This window comes from Rhinolophus hipposideros, assembly GCF_964194185.1.
Source record: "Rhinolophus hipposideros genome assembly, chromosome: 5".
Taxonomy (NCBI): Eukaryota; Metazoa; Chordata; class Mammalia; order Chiroptera; family Rhinolophidae; genus Rhinolophus; species Rhinolophus hipposideros.
In genome coordinates this window covers 4,771,400-4,789,331 of record NC_138051.1, presented here as the reverse complement: position 1 = coordinate 4,789,331, position 17,932 = coordinate 4,771,400, and the positions used below count along the sequence as shown (strand labels likewise).

The 17,932-nt window shown below is 36.3% G+C and overlaps 1 protein-coding gene across 3 annotated transcripts in view; it reads right to left on the bottom strand.

Moving 5' to 3' along the window:
* The window catches only part of MYO9A (myosin IXA), a 262,019-nt gene that overhangs the window by 123,807 nt on the left and 120,280 nt on the right, over window positions 1-17,932 (bottom strand). For all 3 annotated transcript variants that reach the window (XM_081050331.1, XM_081050332.1, XM_081050333.1), the window contains exons 13-14: window positions 13,869-14,010; window positions 8,259-8,454 (exon numbers count right to left, since the gene is read on the bottom strand). In XM_081050331.1, the coding sequence (XP_080906457.1) occupies window positions 8,259-8,454; window positions 13,869-14,010 (338 nt within the window). The remainder of the gene's footprint in view (window positions 1-8,258; window positions 8,455-13,868; window positions 14,011-17,932) is intronic.

The window sequence follows — 17,932 nt, the reverse complement described above, 5'->3', positions numbered from 1 at the left end:
CGTCCGTTCATTATCACGTGTGCACGTTATTTGTGCGTTGTGTCTGTATTCCGATTGGTCATTCAAGAATAAGTCTCAAGTTCATCTGTTTACATAGGCATTTACCTCTCGTCCAAAGGCGCCCACTTGGGTATTTACAAATTCTTAATTATAATTTATGTTATCATTTATTTGAAGTATTAATGTCAATAATATTTACTTATATTTAATTATATGTTATTATTATTTTATAATTCAGTATGTCCATTGTGTTGCAACGGATATACTAAATGTGTCCGTCTGGCTGACGATCTTAACTGGGGCTTATTTTCTGGTTAGGTCTTATTTTCAGGGAAATACAGTAATATTCTTTCGCTAGGAAAGGCAAACAGAAAGAATTCTGCAGCCATCTTTTCAGTGACTTACGCTCTTTCAAGCTCCTGACCACGTATCAGAGGCTTAACCCTAGCTCCACTGTATCATTCAAATTGGAAGCAACGTCTCTGACCCTACAACAGTTCCTGTAATGCCAGCTCCGAGGCCTTATGACTATTTTTGAAGTTATATTTCACACACAGTAAAATCCAACAATCTCAAGTAGTGTTTGATGAGCTTTAACAAATAATGTTTACACAAATGTAATCCTCAATTAAGATGTAAAACATTTCCATCACTTCAGCAAGTTATCTTATCCCCTTCCATTCAATACCACTCTTGCCCCTCCTAGAGACAGTCAAGTCATGATCTATATCACTATACAGTATATTACTTTGCCTATTCTTTAAATAAAGTCATATGGTATGTAATTTCATGTCTAGCTTTTTCACTCTATATTTTTTGTCACTAATTCATTACGAAAATCAGTAGTTTGCTCCTTTTTATTGTTGAATGTTACATGGTAGGAATATATCACAAGTTGGTTATCTATTCTTTCACTGATGGACATTTTGGTGCTTCAAACTGGGGTTATTTTGAATAAAGCCATATAAACATTTGTGTGTTTGTATATGATAGCTTCATTGAAATATAATTCACATACCATACAATTCACCCATTTAAAGTGTACAATTCAATGGTTTTTAGTCTAATTCCCAAAGCTGTTTAACCATCCCACAATCAATTTTAGAATATCTTCAGCATACCAAAGAGAACCCTATACTCTATCACTCCCCATCGTCTCCCAGCCTGCACATTCCAGCAAACACGAATCTACATTCTCTCTCTACAGATTTGCCTAGATATTTCATATATGTGGCCTTTTGCAGCTGACTTCTTTCATTTAGCAAAATTCATTCAAGGTCTATCCATGTTGTATCATATACGAGTACTTCATTCCTTCCTAAGGCAGAATAACATTCCATTGTATGGATGTGCCACATTTGGTTTATTCATTCACCAGTTAAAGGGCATTTGGGTTGTTGCCACTCTTTGGGTACTACGTCTAATGTTGCTAAGGACATGGTGTATAAGCTCTTGTTTGAACTCCTGTCTATTTCTTTGGGGTATCTTAAGAATGGAATTGCTGGGGAAATTGTAACTACCAGGTTATTTTACAAAGTGGCTGCATCATTTTACATTTCCACCAGTATCAAATGAGACTTCCAAATTCATCACATCCTCACGAACATTTGTAATTACTTGTCTTTTTTATTGTAGCCTTCCTAGTATTTATGAAGTGGTATCTCACTGTGGTTTCGAAACCACTTGCATTTCCCTAATGACAAATAATGTTAAGCATTTTTTTCATGTTTATTGACTATTTGCATATCTTTTTAGGAGAAATGTCTTTTCAGACCCTTTGCCCATTTTAATTGGGTTATTAGTTTATTATTATTGAGTTGTAAGAATTCTGTGTATGTTCTAGATACTAATTATCAGATATATGATTTACAGATATTTTCTATACTTTGTGGGTTGTCATCTCATTTTCTTAATAGTGTCCTTTGAGGCACAAAAGTTTTTAAGTTTTGATGAAGTCTAATTTATCGATTTTTACTTTGGTAACTTCTGCTCTGTGTGTCATATTGAAGAATTATTGACTAATCCAAATTGGGAAATATGAGTCTTCCAATTTTGTTCTTCCTACATTTCTGGATCCCTTTACATATCAACTTTAGAATTAGTTTGTCAATTTCTGCATAAAGGTAGCTACGGTTACGACAGATCGAGTATTGTCATCTTACCTATACTAAGCCTTCCTATGCACAAAAACAGAATATCTTTCCATTTATTTAGGCATTCTTTAAAGTTTTTCAATGTTTTATAGTTTTCACTGAACAAGTCTTAAAATTCTTTTGTTAAATTTATTAATAAGGATTATATACTTGTTGGTGCTCTTGTAATTGGAGGACCAGCTTAATTTCATTTTCAGATTGTTCAATGCTAGAATGTAGAAATACAAACGATTTTCCACAATGATCCTGTGTCCTGCAATCTGATGGCCTCATTTATTAGCTCTAATAGATGTTTTTGTGGATTCCTAAGGGTAGTCTACACATGATGTCACCTGCAAACAAAACGGTTTCTTCCTTTCCTATATGAATGGCTTTTCTTTTTCCTGCCTAAATGCTCTTTATCAGAACTCAAAGACAATGTTAAACAGAAGCAGTGAAAGCAAGCATCCTTGTCTTGTTTCTCATCATAGGGGAAAAGCATTTCACCATCAAGCATGATGCAAGCTTTGGATCTAACACAGGTCCCCTTATCAGGCTGAAGCAGGCCCTTTCTCTTCCTTGTTTGTTCAGTGGTTTTAATAATGAAAACCATAAAAAGGTGTCAGTTTTTGTTAAGTGCTTTCTCTGTCTCTACTGAGGTGATGGTGGGATTTTTGTCTTTTATTCTATTAATGTGGCGTATTACATTGATTTGATTTTTCTAAGTTAAACCAACCTTGCATTCCTGGGTACATTCCACTAGATTCTGGTGTATAATGTATAACATTTTTTTACATATTGCTAGATTCAGTTTGCTAAGAATTTGTTGAGAAATACTGGTTTGTGATTTGCATTTTTGTGATGTCTTGTTTGGTATCCAGGCAATACCAACCCCACAGAATGAGAAGAGTTTATGAAGAATTGGTGTGAGTTCTTCTTTAAGTATTTGATAAAATTCATCAGTAAATTCACTGTTCCTTGAATTTTCTTTGTGGGTAGCTTTCAATACTCTCTATCTCTGGACAGTTTATGATGCATCTAAGTTTGTATCTTTGTACTTGAGCTTCTTGGTATGCAGTTTTTTTGAGCTTCTTGAGTGTGTACATTAATTTTCTCATCAAATTTGAGGAGTTTGGGCCATTATTTCTTGAAATAAATATTCTTTCTGCCCCATTCCTTCTGGATTCCCAGAAGTTCATATGCTTTATTGGTGTCTCATGGTTCTGTTCATTTTCTGCATTTTCTTTCTGTTCCTTAGACTTAATCATCTCAACTGATCTGTTTTCAAGTTCATCAATTCTGACATCTGCCTATTCAAATCTGCTGTTACACTCTTCTAGTGAATTTTTCATGTCAGTTATTGTACTTTTCTTCCCCGCTTCAAAATTTATATATATTTGATATTCTCTATTTGGTAACACAATGTTCTCAAACTTTCCTTTAGTTCTTCAGATATGGTTGCTTAGGTCTTTGAACGTATTTAAAAATAGCTTACTGACTTTGTCTGGTAAGTTCAGTGTCTGGCTTTTCTCAGGAACAGTTTCTATTGATTCCTTTGTTCCCGTGTATGGGTCATATTTTTTTGTTTCTTTGCATGTCTCATAATTTTGTGTACACCAGACATTCCAAATAATATAACATGACAACTCTGGAAATCAGATTCTCCCTTTTCCCCAGGAAATGCTATTGTTGCTGTTTCTTGTAGTTGTTGCTATTTGTTTAGGACTTCCTAAACTAATTCTGTAAAGTTTCTATTTTTTGTCACGTGACCATGGAAATCTCTGCTCTCTTGGCTTAGTGATCAGCTAATGATCACAGACAGATACCTTTACATGCCTGAAACCACTAAATCTTCCAGTCTGTCAAAGATCTCTGTATGTTGGGACACACCTTCAACACTCAACTAGGCAGTTTAAAAATCTACCATATCCTTCACCTCCTGCTCACACAGATCTGAATGTTATGCAGAGGTGAGCAGTCAGGATTTTCTCAGGTCTTTCCTGAGTATGTGCATATCCCCAGGCATTACGGAGACGTCTAGGGTTTCCAGGCGGGAATTCCCACCCGCTCTCAGGAATTTTTTTTGCTTTCCCATTCTCGAATCCCGGGACATAAACTGCTTTCTATTCTCCACGATGAATCGTTTCCACAAAGTGATGGCCGATACTACCAACCACCAGGGTTCATGGAGCCGATTTTCCCAATTTCACAACCAACTTTTCTCGGGATTCGGGAATTGGAAAGCAAAAATTCCAGGAATTCCCACCTGGAAACCCTAGAGACATCATTCTGAGCTTTTCCTTTTAAACATTTTGTTTATCTTTTCCCCAACTATTGTCTCTTGCATTAGGCAGTTGCAATGTTCAACAATTGCTTCTGTTTGTTTCTGGACAATATTCCTAGGCAAAAGACTATTCACACTAGGCAAGCACAGAATCAAGTTAAAGTGGAGTCTTCTAGGGAACCACCCGGTAGATTCAATAGTGAAAATGCTCTGGGACTGGGGCTTTGACGGAGCACCAATACCCTTCTACTCCCCTTGGTGGTTGCCACACTGCTGATTTTCACTGTGCTTCGGGCTGTGGTTTTCAAGGCTACAGTGGAACTGGGCAGGGAGGAATGCAAATAGTGCAAATTAAAATCCTACAAAGTGCACTGTCTTTACCAACATTCAGCTTTTTTTTCTTGTACAAACACTTCCCAAATTACTTCAAGACTTTGATGAATTTTCTGAGTTTGACAAAGCTATCCTGATACTTTTTGCAAATGTTCTTGTTGCTTTTATGGGAAGAAAGAATTTTCAGAGGTCCTTACTCCACCACTTCACTGACATTCAAAATAAAACCCTTATTCTTTAATAACCACACTATAGTACCTGATATAGAAATGATTTATAAATACTGGTCAGGGTTTTATTTGTTAACATCCACTTAACTGCCTTAAGTATTGGGTGGAATTGTATACAAAGTACTGACTATTGATTCTAGGCCCCTGGTGATATCCAAATCAGTTTTAGTACCTGGTCATTTCTGGAAATAGATGGTCACTGGAACCCTTCTCCCACTTGCAGAAACAAGCGGGAGCCCATTAGCATCACAGAGTCCACTGAGTCGGGTAGGGAAAAGGGACAGGTTAAGTGGGAACCATTAAAGCTATCTCCCTGCAAAGCAATATATGAATGGCTTCAGCTTCTCTCCTTGCCGATGCAGAAACTGAATCTCTCTTGTTCTTGCCTCTTATCCCAATGCCACAGCCGAATTCCCCATCTCTGTATAGTCTCTTAGAATAATTAAAGTTCCTCTTTGGCTATAGTGTTTATGGTAACTCCAAAAGAACCAAATAAAGCATGACTGCACTCCCTCTACTTAACTGTATAATTCAGAGTCAAGTTATCATCTCCCTGTATACTCCAATCCAGGCTCTTTCCTATTCAGGAGAAATAAATCAGAGGCAAGGTAGATAATACCACTGGAATATCTGTTCTCCAATACCTCACTACTGAACAGACAAATCACTGTCATTTCTCAGTTTACCTCCCAGCAGGGCCAATATGTAGCTTCACTCAGACCACCTACTTGTATGACCCTACTAAGAACAATTTGGTTTCCTGATCATCACAATATACGTTCTACGACTGCAACATATTTATCCTTTAGAAGAATAGCTAAATTGAATTAACTCGATTTAAGGGCCTTAAATGGCACTGTGTCCTGTAATTTGGAAGTCTATTTTAAAAGTAGATTTTAATTTGATATTCTCATTTGTGCTCAGTTGGCTTGATGAAGAAAAAGAATGTCAGAGAATTCCCTAAGAAAAGCCATGATTTTTTGGATCACCATAAGGATGTATGTTGACAATTAGCTAAAGAGTCCATTGAATTTTTTTACAAAGATACTCACAAAAGAAGATACTGTACTTCTGCAGTCTACATCTTCTTTCTTCATTAGAAGTATTATCTTTGACCTCTCATTCTCATTCAAGATCTGAACTTAGTTACCTTCGGCCTTCCATGTATTCTGCTTCTGCTTAACTAATCTTCAATTTCTATTTCACTATGATATGTTTGCATACTATTTACGGTCATTATAAAAGTTCTGAATCTACTACTTAATCCATTTTCAATTATCCTGTTAGTTTTCATTTTGCAATGCTGCAATTTCTAACTTTACAGTATCCTTTTATTCCAAATCCATCAGAAAATAGTCGGTGGTCAGTGGTGTGGAAGGAGCAAAACTGCTAAATGCTGGCACTGACACTAATACACTATAATAAAAACAATTATTCTCAGTGACATATCTGCTCAGTTATTGCCTCAAAATGCAAAGGAACTATAGTTTTTCTTTTCCTTGATAAAAAGTAAAATTTAAAAAGTTTACCCAAGGGGGACTTCTAGGGTATTGGTAATAAATACTCTTTTTCTTAACGTAAATGGTAGTTACAGGAGTGTTTTTACTTTGTGATAATTCACTAAGCTATACATTTTTATTCTGTGCACTTTTCTGTATGTATGTTATATGCCAGAATAAGAGATTTTTCAAAAAGAGTTTATTATATGGAAGCTCTATGTGGGCCACAAAGAAAAACTAGATTAGAAAACAAAAAGAATCCAGAAATGATCAGAGTAGAGATAATGCACAGTTAGTTTGTTGCTCATTAATAACATTGCGTGCCTTTGTATAAACTGATTATTGTACACATACATCCAGCTTCCATAAGTATTTTAAATGCCAAAGGAGCACACAATATAAATTATCTTTACAGAAGAGGACATACTTAATAGTAAATATAAGTTTCTTCTCTTAGTTATATCTTAGCAGGATCCTTATCACTTTCCAAATTTTCAAAATTGGTAAGTGCATTATAATAAATAAGAATGTATCTTAAATTAACAGGGGGAAAAAACTTTTCCTTAAAGATTTTGCAAAGATAGTCTCTTAGGACTAACTTTGTAAAAAGCAAAGCAGGTTTAAGATATTCCTTTTACTTTTTAACAAAAACTATAATTCTCCCTATGTACAAAGGCCAGTTTGCACACATTAAAATCTGAAAAACAGAAATTAAATTCAATTAGTTTTGCCTCTCATTTTAAAAATATAACCTTCCAAATATACTTATTCATTTGAAATATGTCAAAGCTGAATTTAAACTTTCACTGCTAGTGCACATGCCAAAAAGCCATGTAAGTCTGGGAGCCCTAAAAGCACAGATATGTCCTAGCACATTTCTACTGGAGCTTCTCTGGGCAGAAAATTTATTTTAAACAACTACGTTTACTCGTGTATTAGAAAATCCTCACTATGCAGCAGTGGTCTATCTAAGGCTAGAGCTACAGCAAGCAACATTGTGATTCCAGTAGGTAACAAGTACTTCTGAAGATGTTCCCTGCCTCCCCCCAGAATCGGCAATGGGATATTTTATGATTTAAAGGGGAGGCACACTGAAAAATTAACCGGCTTTAATTAGTTCTAAGTTTCAAAGTAAAATTCAATGAACTGAGTTATGGGGAAAACAAAATTAACACTTTATCAGCTGAGACTTTACATGTATTATTTGACTTTGCCCTCATAATTTTGAAGGCAGTATTAACACTCCAAGAAAAACTTCTAACAGTTGCAAATCAGTCAAGAGTAGAGATGACACTTGACTGATTACTGAAACCAGGTTATCTCCAGTATCCTACACTACTTCCATCCTAATTTTTCTGTCTCCTGATTTATGCTTCCACATTAAATTATGTTTCATTCCTAATAAAAAAAACTATGGCATAAGAAGAAAACAGAGAAAGGTACCAATAGTAAATTCTATCTAATTAAATGATAATTACATTTCTCTTTTTGTTTAAAAATCATACCAATGTTTTACTGAGTGCCTACTAAACCCCAGGTGCTTTACATTCACTATTCCTATCAGTATTTATTAATAAAAATGTATCAATACATATATACACACGTACACCATATATCTGTTTAATTCAATCATATAAAATTCACTAGAACAAATTACATCTGAACCATGATGTTAAGGTATGGTAAAAAAACAGAACAGAATAAAATGATTATGTCTCTGCTCCTTAGGAGTAAAAAATTAAAAGACAACGCCTGGTAGAATACTAATACTACTGCTTACCAGTTTTTCTCTGAATGTGTCTTTTCCCAGCTTCCCTGAAAGCAACTGTGGCTCTGAAAAAAGCTCGGAGAACTGCCCATCTGAAAACAGCTACTGGATCAATTCCAATCATCCCAGAGATAAATGCATTCTTGCTACTTCTCAGAAGAGCTACAATGTCAGGGCGCATATGATCTGTATTTTTTTCCCGGAAATCCTATATAAAAAAAAGTACCAGTGTTATTTTTGAAAAAAACTTATTAAACCAAGAAGGTAATGGGTAACATGTCTGAACAGTGGTTGACTAAGGACTACAAAAGTGGTTTCCATTCTAGGTAGCTAACTAGACCAGATATCATCTATAAAGTCCCATCCAACCCTAAAGCTATTAGATTCTATATTACTTTTAAATTAGAAAGAATAATCCACAACTTTATTGCTACTTGTTAAACACTGGTCAGGGGAAGCCTCCCTGAAGGGGCATCACACAAAAAACAACAAGAGCTGAATAATAAAAAGGAGCCAGACAGAAGACGATCAGGAACAGCATTCCAAGCAAAAGGAATCCCTATTACCTCTAAGTGGTGATGAACTGGACAAGTTAGAAGAAAAACAGTAAGAGCAGGGGCTGGAGCATTCCGGTGGAAGAGTCAACAAAGATAAACTATATAAATTTGAGTCTGATCTGGATTGTATTCAAGTGTAAAGGAAAGTCACTGGAAGGGTAATGACATGAGCTAACTAATGTTTTCTAAACACCATTGGTTGCTGTGGAGAGAATGAATTGTACAAAGGAGGGAATTAATTGTATGAAGGAGGGAATGAATTGCACAAAGAATAAGAAAAAGGGAGACCAGATACTGCAATTTCCAGATAAGAGCTAAAACTGACTTGGACTGCATTGGCAGTAATAGTGCAAAGGGAAAACAGTTGGTACATGTTTTGGAGGTCAGGATAAAGGACTTGCTGGCGGAGTAGGGCAGGGTGAGAGCATGAGGGAATTAGGTTAACACCTATAGTTTGGGTTTGAGTAACTAGGTGAATGGAGGTGCCGTATACTGATGCAGAGAAAACTAGAGAAAAGAGGTTTGGAGATAGGAAATGAGGAATGAGAGATAAGCTCTGGCCAAGTTAAGCTGAGATGGTGAGGATATGGTAATAGCAAGTAATATTTATTAAGATGTTACTATGTGTATTGGCACTCTTCTAAGCATTTTCATGTGTTGTCTATTTAAGCTCATTTCATTCTCCTAACAACTCCTTGATGGAGATGATATTATTTTTCCTATTTTACCGTAAGAAAACTGAGATTAGAGGGGTTAATTATCTTGGCCCCTATGACGCCGTAAGTGAAAGAACAGGTTCAAACACAACCACTCGTAACCACTACACTACAGATAGCACGCAGACGATGGATGTACGTGTCTAGGCCCCACAGAGGTTTCAGAAAACACAGCTGGGTATCATCAGCACGTAGATTTTTTAGAGCTGATTAAGATTACCTAAAAAACTGCAAATAGGCAGTAAACACTCCTGCTAAAGCATGGTTTTTACAAGAAAATGGGTTAAAATACCCCACAGAAAGATAGGGAGGGCAAGAAGCTTAGACCTTTGGAAGAAGGTCCCAGACTGACATGTAAGCCAAGGCATTTGGCTATAACCACACCCAGATGAAGGACGGACATTTGGTAAGGAAATCGCTCCAAGCTAGTGCAGCTTTATAACATAGTACTAACTCTTAATTCTGAGGAGCGTGCCCAGTATAATGTCATTTAGCCTCACGTCCAGAAGGCAGTTGGACTCATCCTGCTACCTTTAGGGCTTTCCTTTCCTAATTCTTCTTTCTACACCTGAGAACAGGGAAAAGGGGGAAACAAACCAGAAGTCTTGGTCCCTAAATACCCTTTAAGCAAAAGTATATATTATAAAAGTTAGTAAAACTGAGTAAGAATTTTCAAACCCAAATCGTCTCCACCACCACCACCACCATATCCTCAGCTAATACCTACTGAGGGCAGACAAGATGTCAGGCACTAAGTTAAGCACTGTACATAATAAATCCAAGTTTACCAATCCCTTAATAAAGTAGAATCAGTCATAAGCCATACTTCATTGGTAAGCAAATGGAGAGGTACAGAAAGTACAAGGGTGAAACATAGTAAGTACCGGTATAAGGACTGAAACACCAGCCTGCCCTACCCAAAAGACCACCGCATCCTATTAATAACTACACTGCACAACCTAAAATTCCAGAATTCTTTCCCATGATGACTGTCAAATGTTGATAGAGATCTTCATTTTCTAAATGTAACGGTCTTGTCTCTGTCTTCATATTTCTAAATTTTTAAGTACATTTCATAAACTATTTGTATCATTCTTCTTGAAACTCTTAGTTTCTGTAACAACACATTTCATGTTTTATTACTGACCTCTTGTGCTGCCATTCTGGGTTTGATCATGTGTGTTCTTGTATTTTTCATTCAATCATCCTATATCAGGTGATCTCAACCATAATAATGGCTACCTCTATGATGAGGCCCAAATCTGTATTTCCAGCTCAAATCTTTTTTTGTAAGTTTAAGATCCATTTACATTACCTTAAAGGTAGCTCAAAATTGAAACAGAATACATTCACCAGTGAAATGATGTGGGCCTGGAATTTCCTTTGTGGGAAAGTTTAAACTACTGATTCAAATTATTTCACAGACATGGGATTTTCAGGTTTTCCTATATTTTCTGGTGTCAGTTTTAGAAAATTCCATGAATGGAATTTTCCAATTTATCTATGTGGTGAAATTCATTGGCAAAATACGTTCATATCCTTTTAATATCTGTTAGGTATGTTATTATATCTTTTTTTTATTTCTGATATATGTAACTTGTGAGTCTCGTTATTTCTATTATTAGTTACTTTCTATTGCCTTTTACTTATTTTCTGTTATCTTCTCAAGGAACTGACTTCTGACTTTGACAATTTCTCTAGTGCATGTCTGTACTCTATTGCACTGATCTCTATTCTTCCCTTTATTATTTCCTTGTTCTACTTTTGGGGGGGTTAATTTGCTGTTCTTTTCCTAGTTTCTTGAGCTGAAAGCATAGATAATTACTATTCAATCATTCTCTCTTTCTAATATTTACAATTATAAATCATTGTGTGAAATGCACCCTACAAATTTTGATGTTGTATTTTCATTAATGTTTAATTGAAAATATTATCATTTTATTGTGATTTCTTTTTTGACTCATGGGTTACATAGAAGAATTTTGCTTAATTTCCTAACACCCAAAGACTGTCTAGCTATCTTATGCTCTGCTAATTAGGTCAGTTGTTTGAGAATGCTGTTCAATTTTTGTTTTTATTGATTTTGTGTCTGCTTATTTTGTTAGACACTGAGAGACGTGTTAAAATCTAGTACTATGATGATGAACTTGTCTAGTTCTACTTTTGCTCTCCTTTTGGTTTATATATATATTGAAATGAAGTCATTAGGTACATACAACTTTTGATGATTATGTCTTCCTGTTGAACTGGCCCCTTTTATTGACATAAAATGTGTCTCTTTATCTCTAATAATACTTCTGGCCTCAAAGTCTACTTTGTATAATAATAATGTAATTAAACCACCCGTCTTTTAGTTAGGGTTGCATGGTATATCTTTTTCCCATCCTTTTACTTTGAACCTATGTGATAATATGGACGAAAGTCACAGGTACAAGTGTATATAGTGTATGCTTCCATTTATCTGAAATTTAATATAAGTAAAATTAAGGACAAAAAATTAGGATAGTGGTTACCTCTGGGTGGGCGAGAATGAGCTGGGAAGGGGCACAAAAGAAATCCAGACACTTTATGTACCTTCCTATAAGATTTTATAGCCCAAGCTGTTTTTGTTTTTGTTCTACAGTGTATTTTTAAAATCTTTTTTTAATTGAGGTATAACTGGCATATAACATTGTATAAGGTATACAACATATTGACTTGATAACATTTATATGTTGCGATATCATTACCATCATAGTAGTGCTATCTCTTAACGACTTTGAAGACTATACATAATCACAATGTTAGCTATAATCACAATGCTGTGTATTAAATCTTTAGAACTTACCTTCTAACTGCAAGTTTGAATCATTTGTCCAATGTCTCCTCAATTCCCCCACCCTCTAGCCCCTGGTAACCACAATTATACTGTGTTATTAATATTTGTTCTAAAATATCCCTTCCTATGCTTTCCATCCAAAAAAAAACCAGCATCTCCAATTCACCCATCAGCTATAGCCAGAAGTCACTTACCCAGAACCCATCAATAAGGTCTACTGATTATTACCTAATTTTGATCCCCCAGGTTCCACTCCCATCCTCTGCTGTTCCTTCTCCTCAAAGTAATCAAAGCAATCTTTCAAAAACACAAATCACATCCTCAGCTTTTAAATCTTTACGTAGCTCCCCATAATGATTTCAACAAAAATCAAACTCCTTTAACTTGGTCTAGAAGCCCTAAAGAATTAACTTGCTGTCCATTCTCTGAATTCATTTGATGCCATTGTCGCCATTGCTCACCATAAACTAGCAACACAGGCCTGTTTTCAATTATTGTAACATATTAAGTCCTTTCCTATCTCACGCCCTAGGACACTCATCACTAACTTCAGATCATCTCGCAAAATTTGAGTTTCTCAAAGAGGTGTTCATGGATCTACAAATTCAAAATCCAGTATTTCACTAGTTTCTCCTATAGAACACATTTATTTCTTCACAGCATATGGCCCCATTTATCTGCATTATACACATACACAGAGATATATGTACATATGTATATGTACACATATGTATGTATATGTATATAGAGAGCCAGTACAATATCTGTCGGTTTTATCACTGGATCATTCCAAACACCACGCACAGGGTTTGTGTTTAATTAACACTTGCTTAGTAAGTGAATCATTAATGAATAATGAGTCATCTTAATTTTGACTCTCTTCTCAAAACCCAGGAGAAAACATGTTGTTCCACTACTCTCCACATTGTCACTGCCTTGCCTAGGACACTGTCGTAAATAGGCTTTAAATATCAAGTGGTTGAAAACAGCTCACCCATTACAAACAAGAAATGGACACAATTATGAAGATTTCCTTCCACAGGAGTTAAGACTTTTAATATACTCACGAGGAGTGCAAGCTCACACACACCTACTAATGAATCGAGACGTGAAACCTCTGTCAGGCCTCAGAGGTGTAGAGGAGAAAATCTCAACAAACTATACACCTGAGCTAGTGGGTTTAAGACATACTGATGTTATCTGTTCTTTCAGACCAAAAGTGTCTATCAGAATGGACCGACATCAGGTTCATCTGTAGGAAGAAACCAAAAGAAACACCACTGACAGTAACATAGTACAAGGCAGACTCTGAATTTTAGTAGTATCCTTATAAAATGTCTCCAGCTGTTACCGACCAAGAGCCTCCATAAAACTACCATGAGGGTAGATAGTGTGACAGGAATGAGAAATGTACATTTGAAACCTATGTAATTTTACTAACCAATGTCACCCCAATAAATAAATTAATAAAATAAAATAAAAAAGAACACACATCTATCCTAAAGGCATATTCAATGAGAAATTGACTGACCTTTACCCCGTATTTTACTTTCCCGGCATAGTGCTTTATGATGAAAGCAGGCTCCATCACAGCTGGAAATTCAATGTAAGAATTCTCTTCATGTTGATGCTTAAATTTGTCTAACAATGTTTGATTTGTAGCCTGTGGAAAGCTGAATTAAAAACAAAAATAGTAAACAAAGGTGCAGCAGTTAATAATTGTTTTTAAAAATACATTAGAATTGCATTGCCATCTAACACATTTAGCAAATTACAAAGAGTTTTCACTTAGATTATCTAATCTTGATTCTCCTAACAAGTTAAAAAGTGAGTAAAACAAGAATTGCTGTTCCTAGTTTATAGACGAGGGGCCAAAAGTCATGGTTTGCCCAAACTGACCCTTGGAAAGTAGCAGAACTGAAAAGTTACCTCAGGTCGTTAGGTATTTAGCTTAGGCTACACTGCGCTACTGCACTACTCTAAAACCTGCAGGATAATAAAAACCAAATCATATGTTGTTTCGATCCAAGAACTTCCAAAAAGGTAATGATCTCTCTGTTTGGATAGGTCCTTTAAATCCAGTCATTTTTTGTTTTCCTTTCTTCATGTATAAATTAAGTAGTAATTTTCTTATGCATACCAGTTATTACATATTTTTATATTACATCTATTATTTCAAACACATATCAATAGGGTTGTACTCATTGATGAGCATTTCATATCCAGGAATCATTCAAGTAATATTTATCATGAAGTAATCACATAACAGCAAGTATAGGAATATGAAAGTTCAAAAGAGGAAAAAAATCACTAGTTGTTGGGAATAATGGAAAAGTTCAGAGGACACAAGAGGAAATTATGAGCTAGATGTTAAAGGTTGGAGAGGAGCTTCAAACAGAGAAAATATTACTCACAGAGTAAGGAGAGAGCAAATATCTTTCAGAGAATAGTGTCATTTAACAGTAGCTGAAATAATGCGAAATGTGACATGAGATTATAAAGATGCTGAATACAAGAACTAATGTGTAAAAAATGATTCTAAAATTATAACAAAAATGGTTAATTACGTAGTATGTATTGGAATCAGGAAGTGAAACCAGAGGGCAACTAAAGGGGGTCTCCATGGAGCCTTCCCTCTGACAACGTGGTTCTCCAGTGGTGTCAGCAACACAGGAACAATGATGGGAGTAGCCTGGCAAGAATGCTAGACCATAGAGATTGTGATCAATAACCCTAAGGGTATTAATCATAAGTTTCCGGGTAATTTTCTAAAACAGGGAACTGCTACGGGACATTCCGAGCTCAAGCCGCAGGGGGATGATCTATTGTTAAGCTACAAAGGTGAGCCCAGGATCATTGCAAGGCCTCTGCTATGGGGGTCCCAACCAAGTCCTGCTTCAATTCCCCCGTCTTTTATTCATTTTATTTCTATAAAATTAGTATGATTGCAAGGATACAGGACAATGACCATTCTTGGCTGCTTCCTGCTGAGAGTGGGCGTCATCCCTGCTTATGGGAATCCATCATCGTGGGGAAGGGGTTGTTTATGGCACATCCAGCAGTCAGAGAGGCTAGTGCCCCTAGCTATTATACCAGAAAACTTTTACAGGAAACAGGTTTGATTCGAGGGAAGTGGTCCCAGCCACTGACTCTGCACCTGACAACAGTTGTGGTGCTGGGCAGAATTGCTAAGGGTCCCCTACATTTAGGCTTCTAATAACAGTTGGTCCCCTGGTATTACAGGGCTGTAACAGGCAGAGGGGCTGGCCTGGGGGAGGTGCTGGTCCCTTATTTTTGGAGTGCCTGCTGAACCTCTCCCAAGTCAATAATATAGGAAATAACAGGATTGAGGTTAAAATTGAAAGTAATGGGCAGCAATTAGAGCCACGGTTTAGAGGTCACTAGACAAAACTTTTCTAGAGTCTTTTCTAAGGTCTGATTTGCTAGTTTTACTTTTCCTCTAAGGTAAAGGCCATAGTAAGGAACTGGTTGAGTATGAACCAAAATCTAGGGGCTCTATTTATCCCCTCAACTGAGCAGGTTTCAGAGGAAATAGGTCCAGAGTGAGAGGTCGAGACAGCATAAATGGTTCCCGTACCAATCAGGAAATGAACAGGCTGACCTGCCACGTCAACGGTCAGCCGCAGTTCCTCCCCTGTGATGACAATGGCCTTTTTCTTCTTGGGAGCCCCGCTGGGAACCTCAGGCCCATCAGTTGTTTATAGCCATTTGCGGGAAAGGAGTTGGTCCCTGCTCCCTTCAAAACAGGGGACAATCCTTCCAGTGCCCTTATAGTCTATGCAGGGGGCACGGCTGCTTTGGAGGACTGGACCCTCCTTACTGCAGTGGTCTGGGCTTCCACATCTAAAGCAGGCTCCTTTACCTGGCGTTCCTCCTCTGGGGTTATCGAGGTGGCCCTGAGGTGGCTTTGCGCTTGACCTGTCTGTAACTGCAGCCAAAAGTTTGGCTTTTCTTTGGCTTCGTCTCTGGTCTCCTGTTCCTTTCTTTCCTTGTCTTCCCTGTCTCAGTTGTTAAAGACGTTTAAACAAATTCCCTGGCCTTCTCTAGGATCTGCCCGCCAGGTTAGGGAACACATCAGACCACACTTCCTCACACTGGCTGCCATCAAGAAGGGCACATGAACTCTACCAGTCCCAAAATACAGAAGTTCACATAATTATTAGCAAAACTTAGTTCTTACTATTATGTAAATTTAGTTCTCTTAAGTAACCAAGGACCTGATTATGACAATATAAAAAAGAAAATATTCTGATGATATATATCTTTTGCTTTTCTGGGCAAAAAACTTTTTCATATTATCAGTAGCAGACCAATAGTCTAACAAACTTTGTCCTACATAACAGAGAGAAAAAATTTAACTCTAATTTTGCACCAGCTTACTTTTGATATTTAAATTTACTTACTTAACTGGATTTAGCTTAACCATAAAAATTCTCTCAAGATTTTTCTTCACAAATGTTCTACAACTTTCTGGTCCCTCTTACTTTGTTTCTTCTCACTCTTTCAGAAATAACCATCTTTCGGACAAACTGCTTTTTCTTTCAGTTCCTTCAAAAATGTATGTCCATACCTTATACCTTCCTTGAAAACATACATCATTTCCTTTCATATTAATAAGAATCCGTAACCTTCAGAACCTTAATTTTTACTGAAAACTAACAGCAAGTAATTAGCATTTCCATTGGCAAATCCAGCAATATATTTTGCAACCTTCAAAAATATAGCCTTCTGGGATTAGGAAGCAGCTGGTAACCACAAGATGGCCTCAGGGTTTTTTAAAAATTAATTTGGGGAACATATTCAATAATGTTGTAAAGATTTTGTTGGGTATCCGATGGACATGCGTTCCATTTGGGAGACCACCTCAGGGATACTGTGGATGCCTGACCATGGCACTGTACACCAGAAGCTAAACAATAATGAATGCCAACTATAATTTTATATATATAATGTGATGGCTCGGTGTGAGGTCGGAGGGATAGTGGATGGGGGGAGGGGGGTTCACAGTGTGAGGGATATAAATGATGAACGTCTAAGCATTACCTTGTCTGAAACTAATAAATTTTTTTAAAAAATTTTAAAAATTTGAAAAAAATATATAGCCTTCTGTAATAAAATACAAGATATATTTATGAACAGATCTTAATCTACCTTTTTACGTTCCTGTGACGAGAAGCCAGTAACAGGTGAACTCAGACCTATCTAATAATTGTTTCAGTATTTCAGTATTTTGAAATACTTATATACGCAATATTTTTTATCATTTAATATAACTTGGCAAGACTAAAATCTTAAGTTACCAACAGATACTGGGAAACCATGTCCAACCATCCACAGCATATAATTATTACTGAAAAATTTCATCTAAAACATGTAGTTACTTATTAGTTCTTAACTCTATGAGATTTTAAAGTTAATTATTACCCAAGCTATTTTCTTGACAAGTTTGGTAACAGAGATAACATGAATTTATTTTTGTAAAACAAAAGATAACATATTTAATGTTAATAACCTTAAAAAACATGTCTATTTAACCAAAAGACAAATTAGCCTTAGTAGCAAATATTTTCTTAG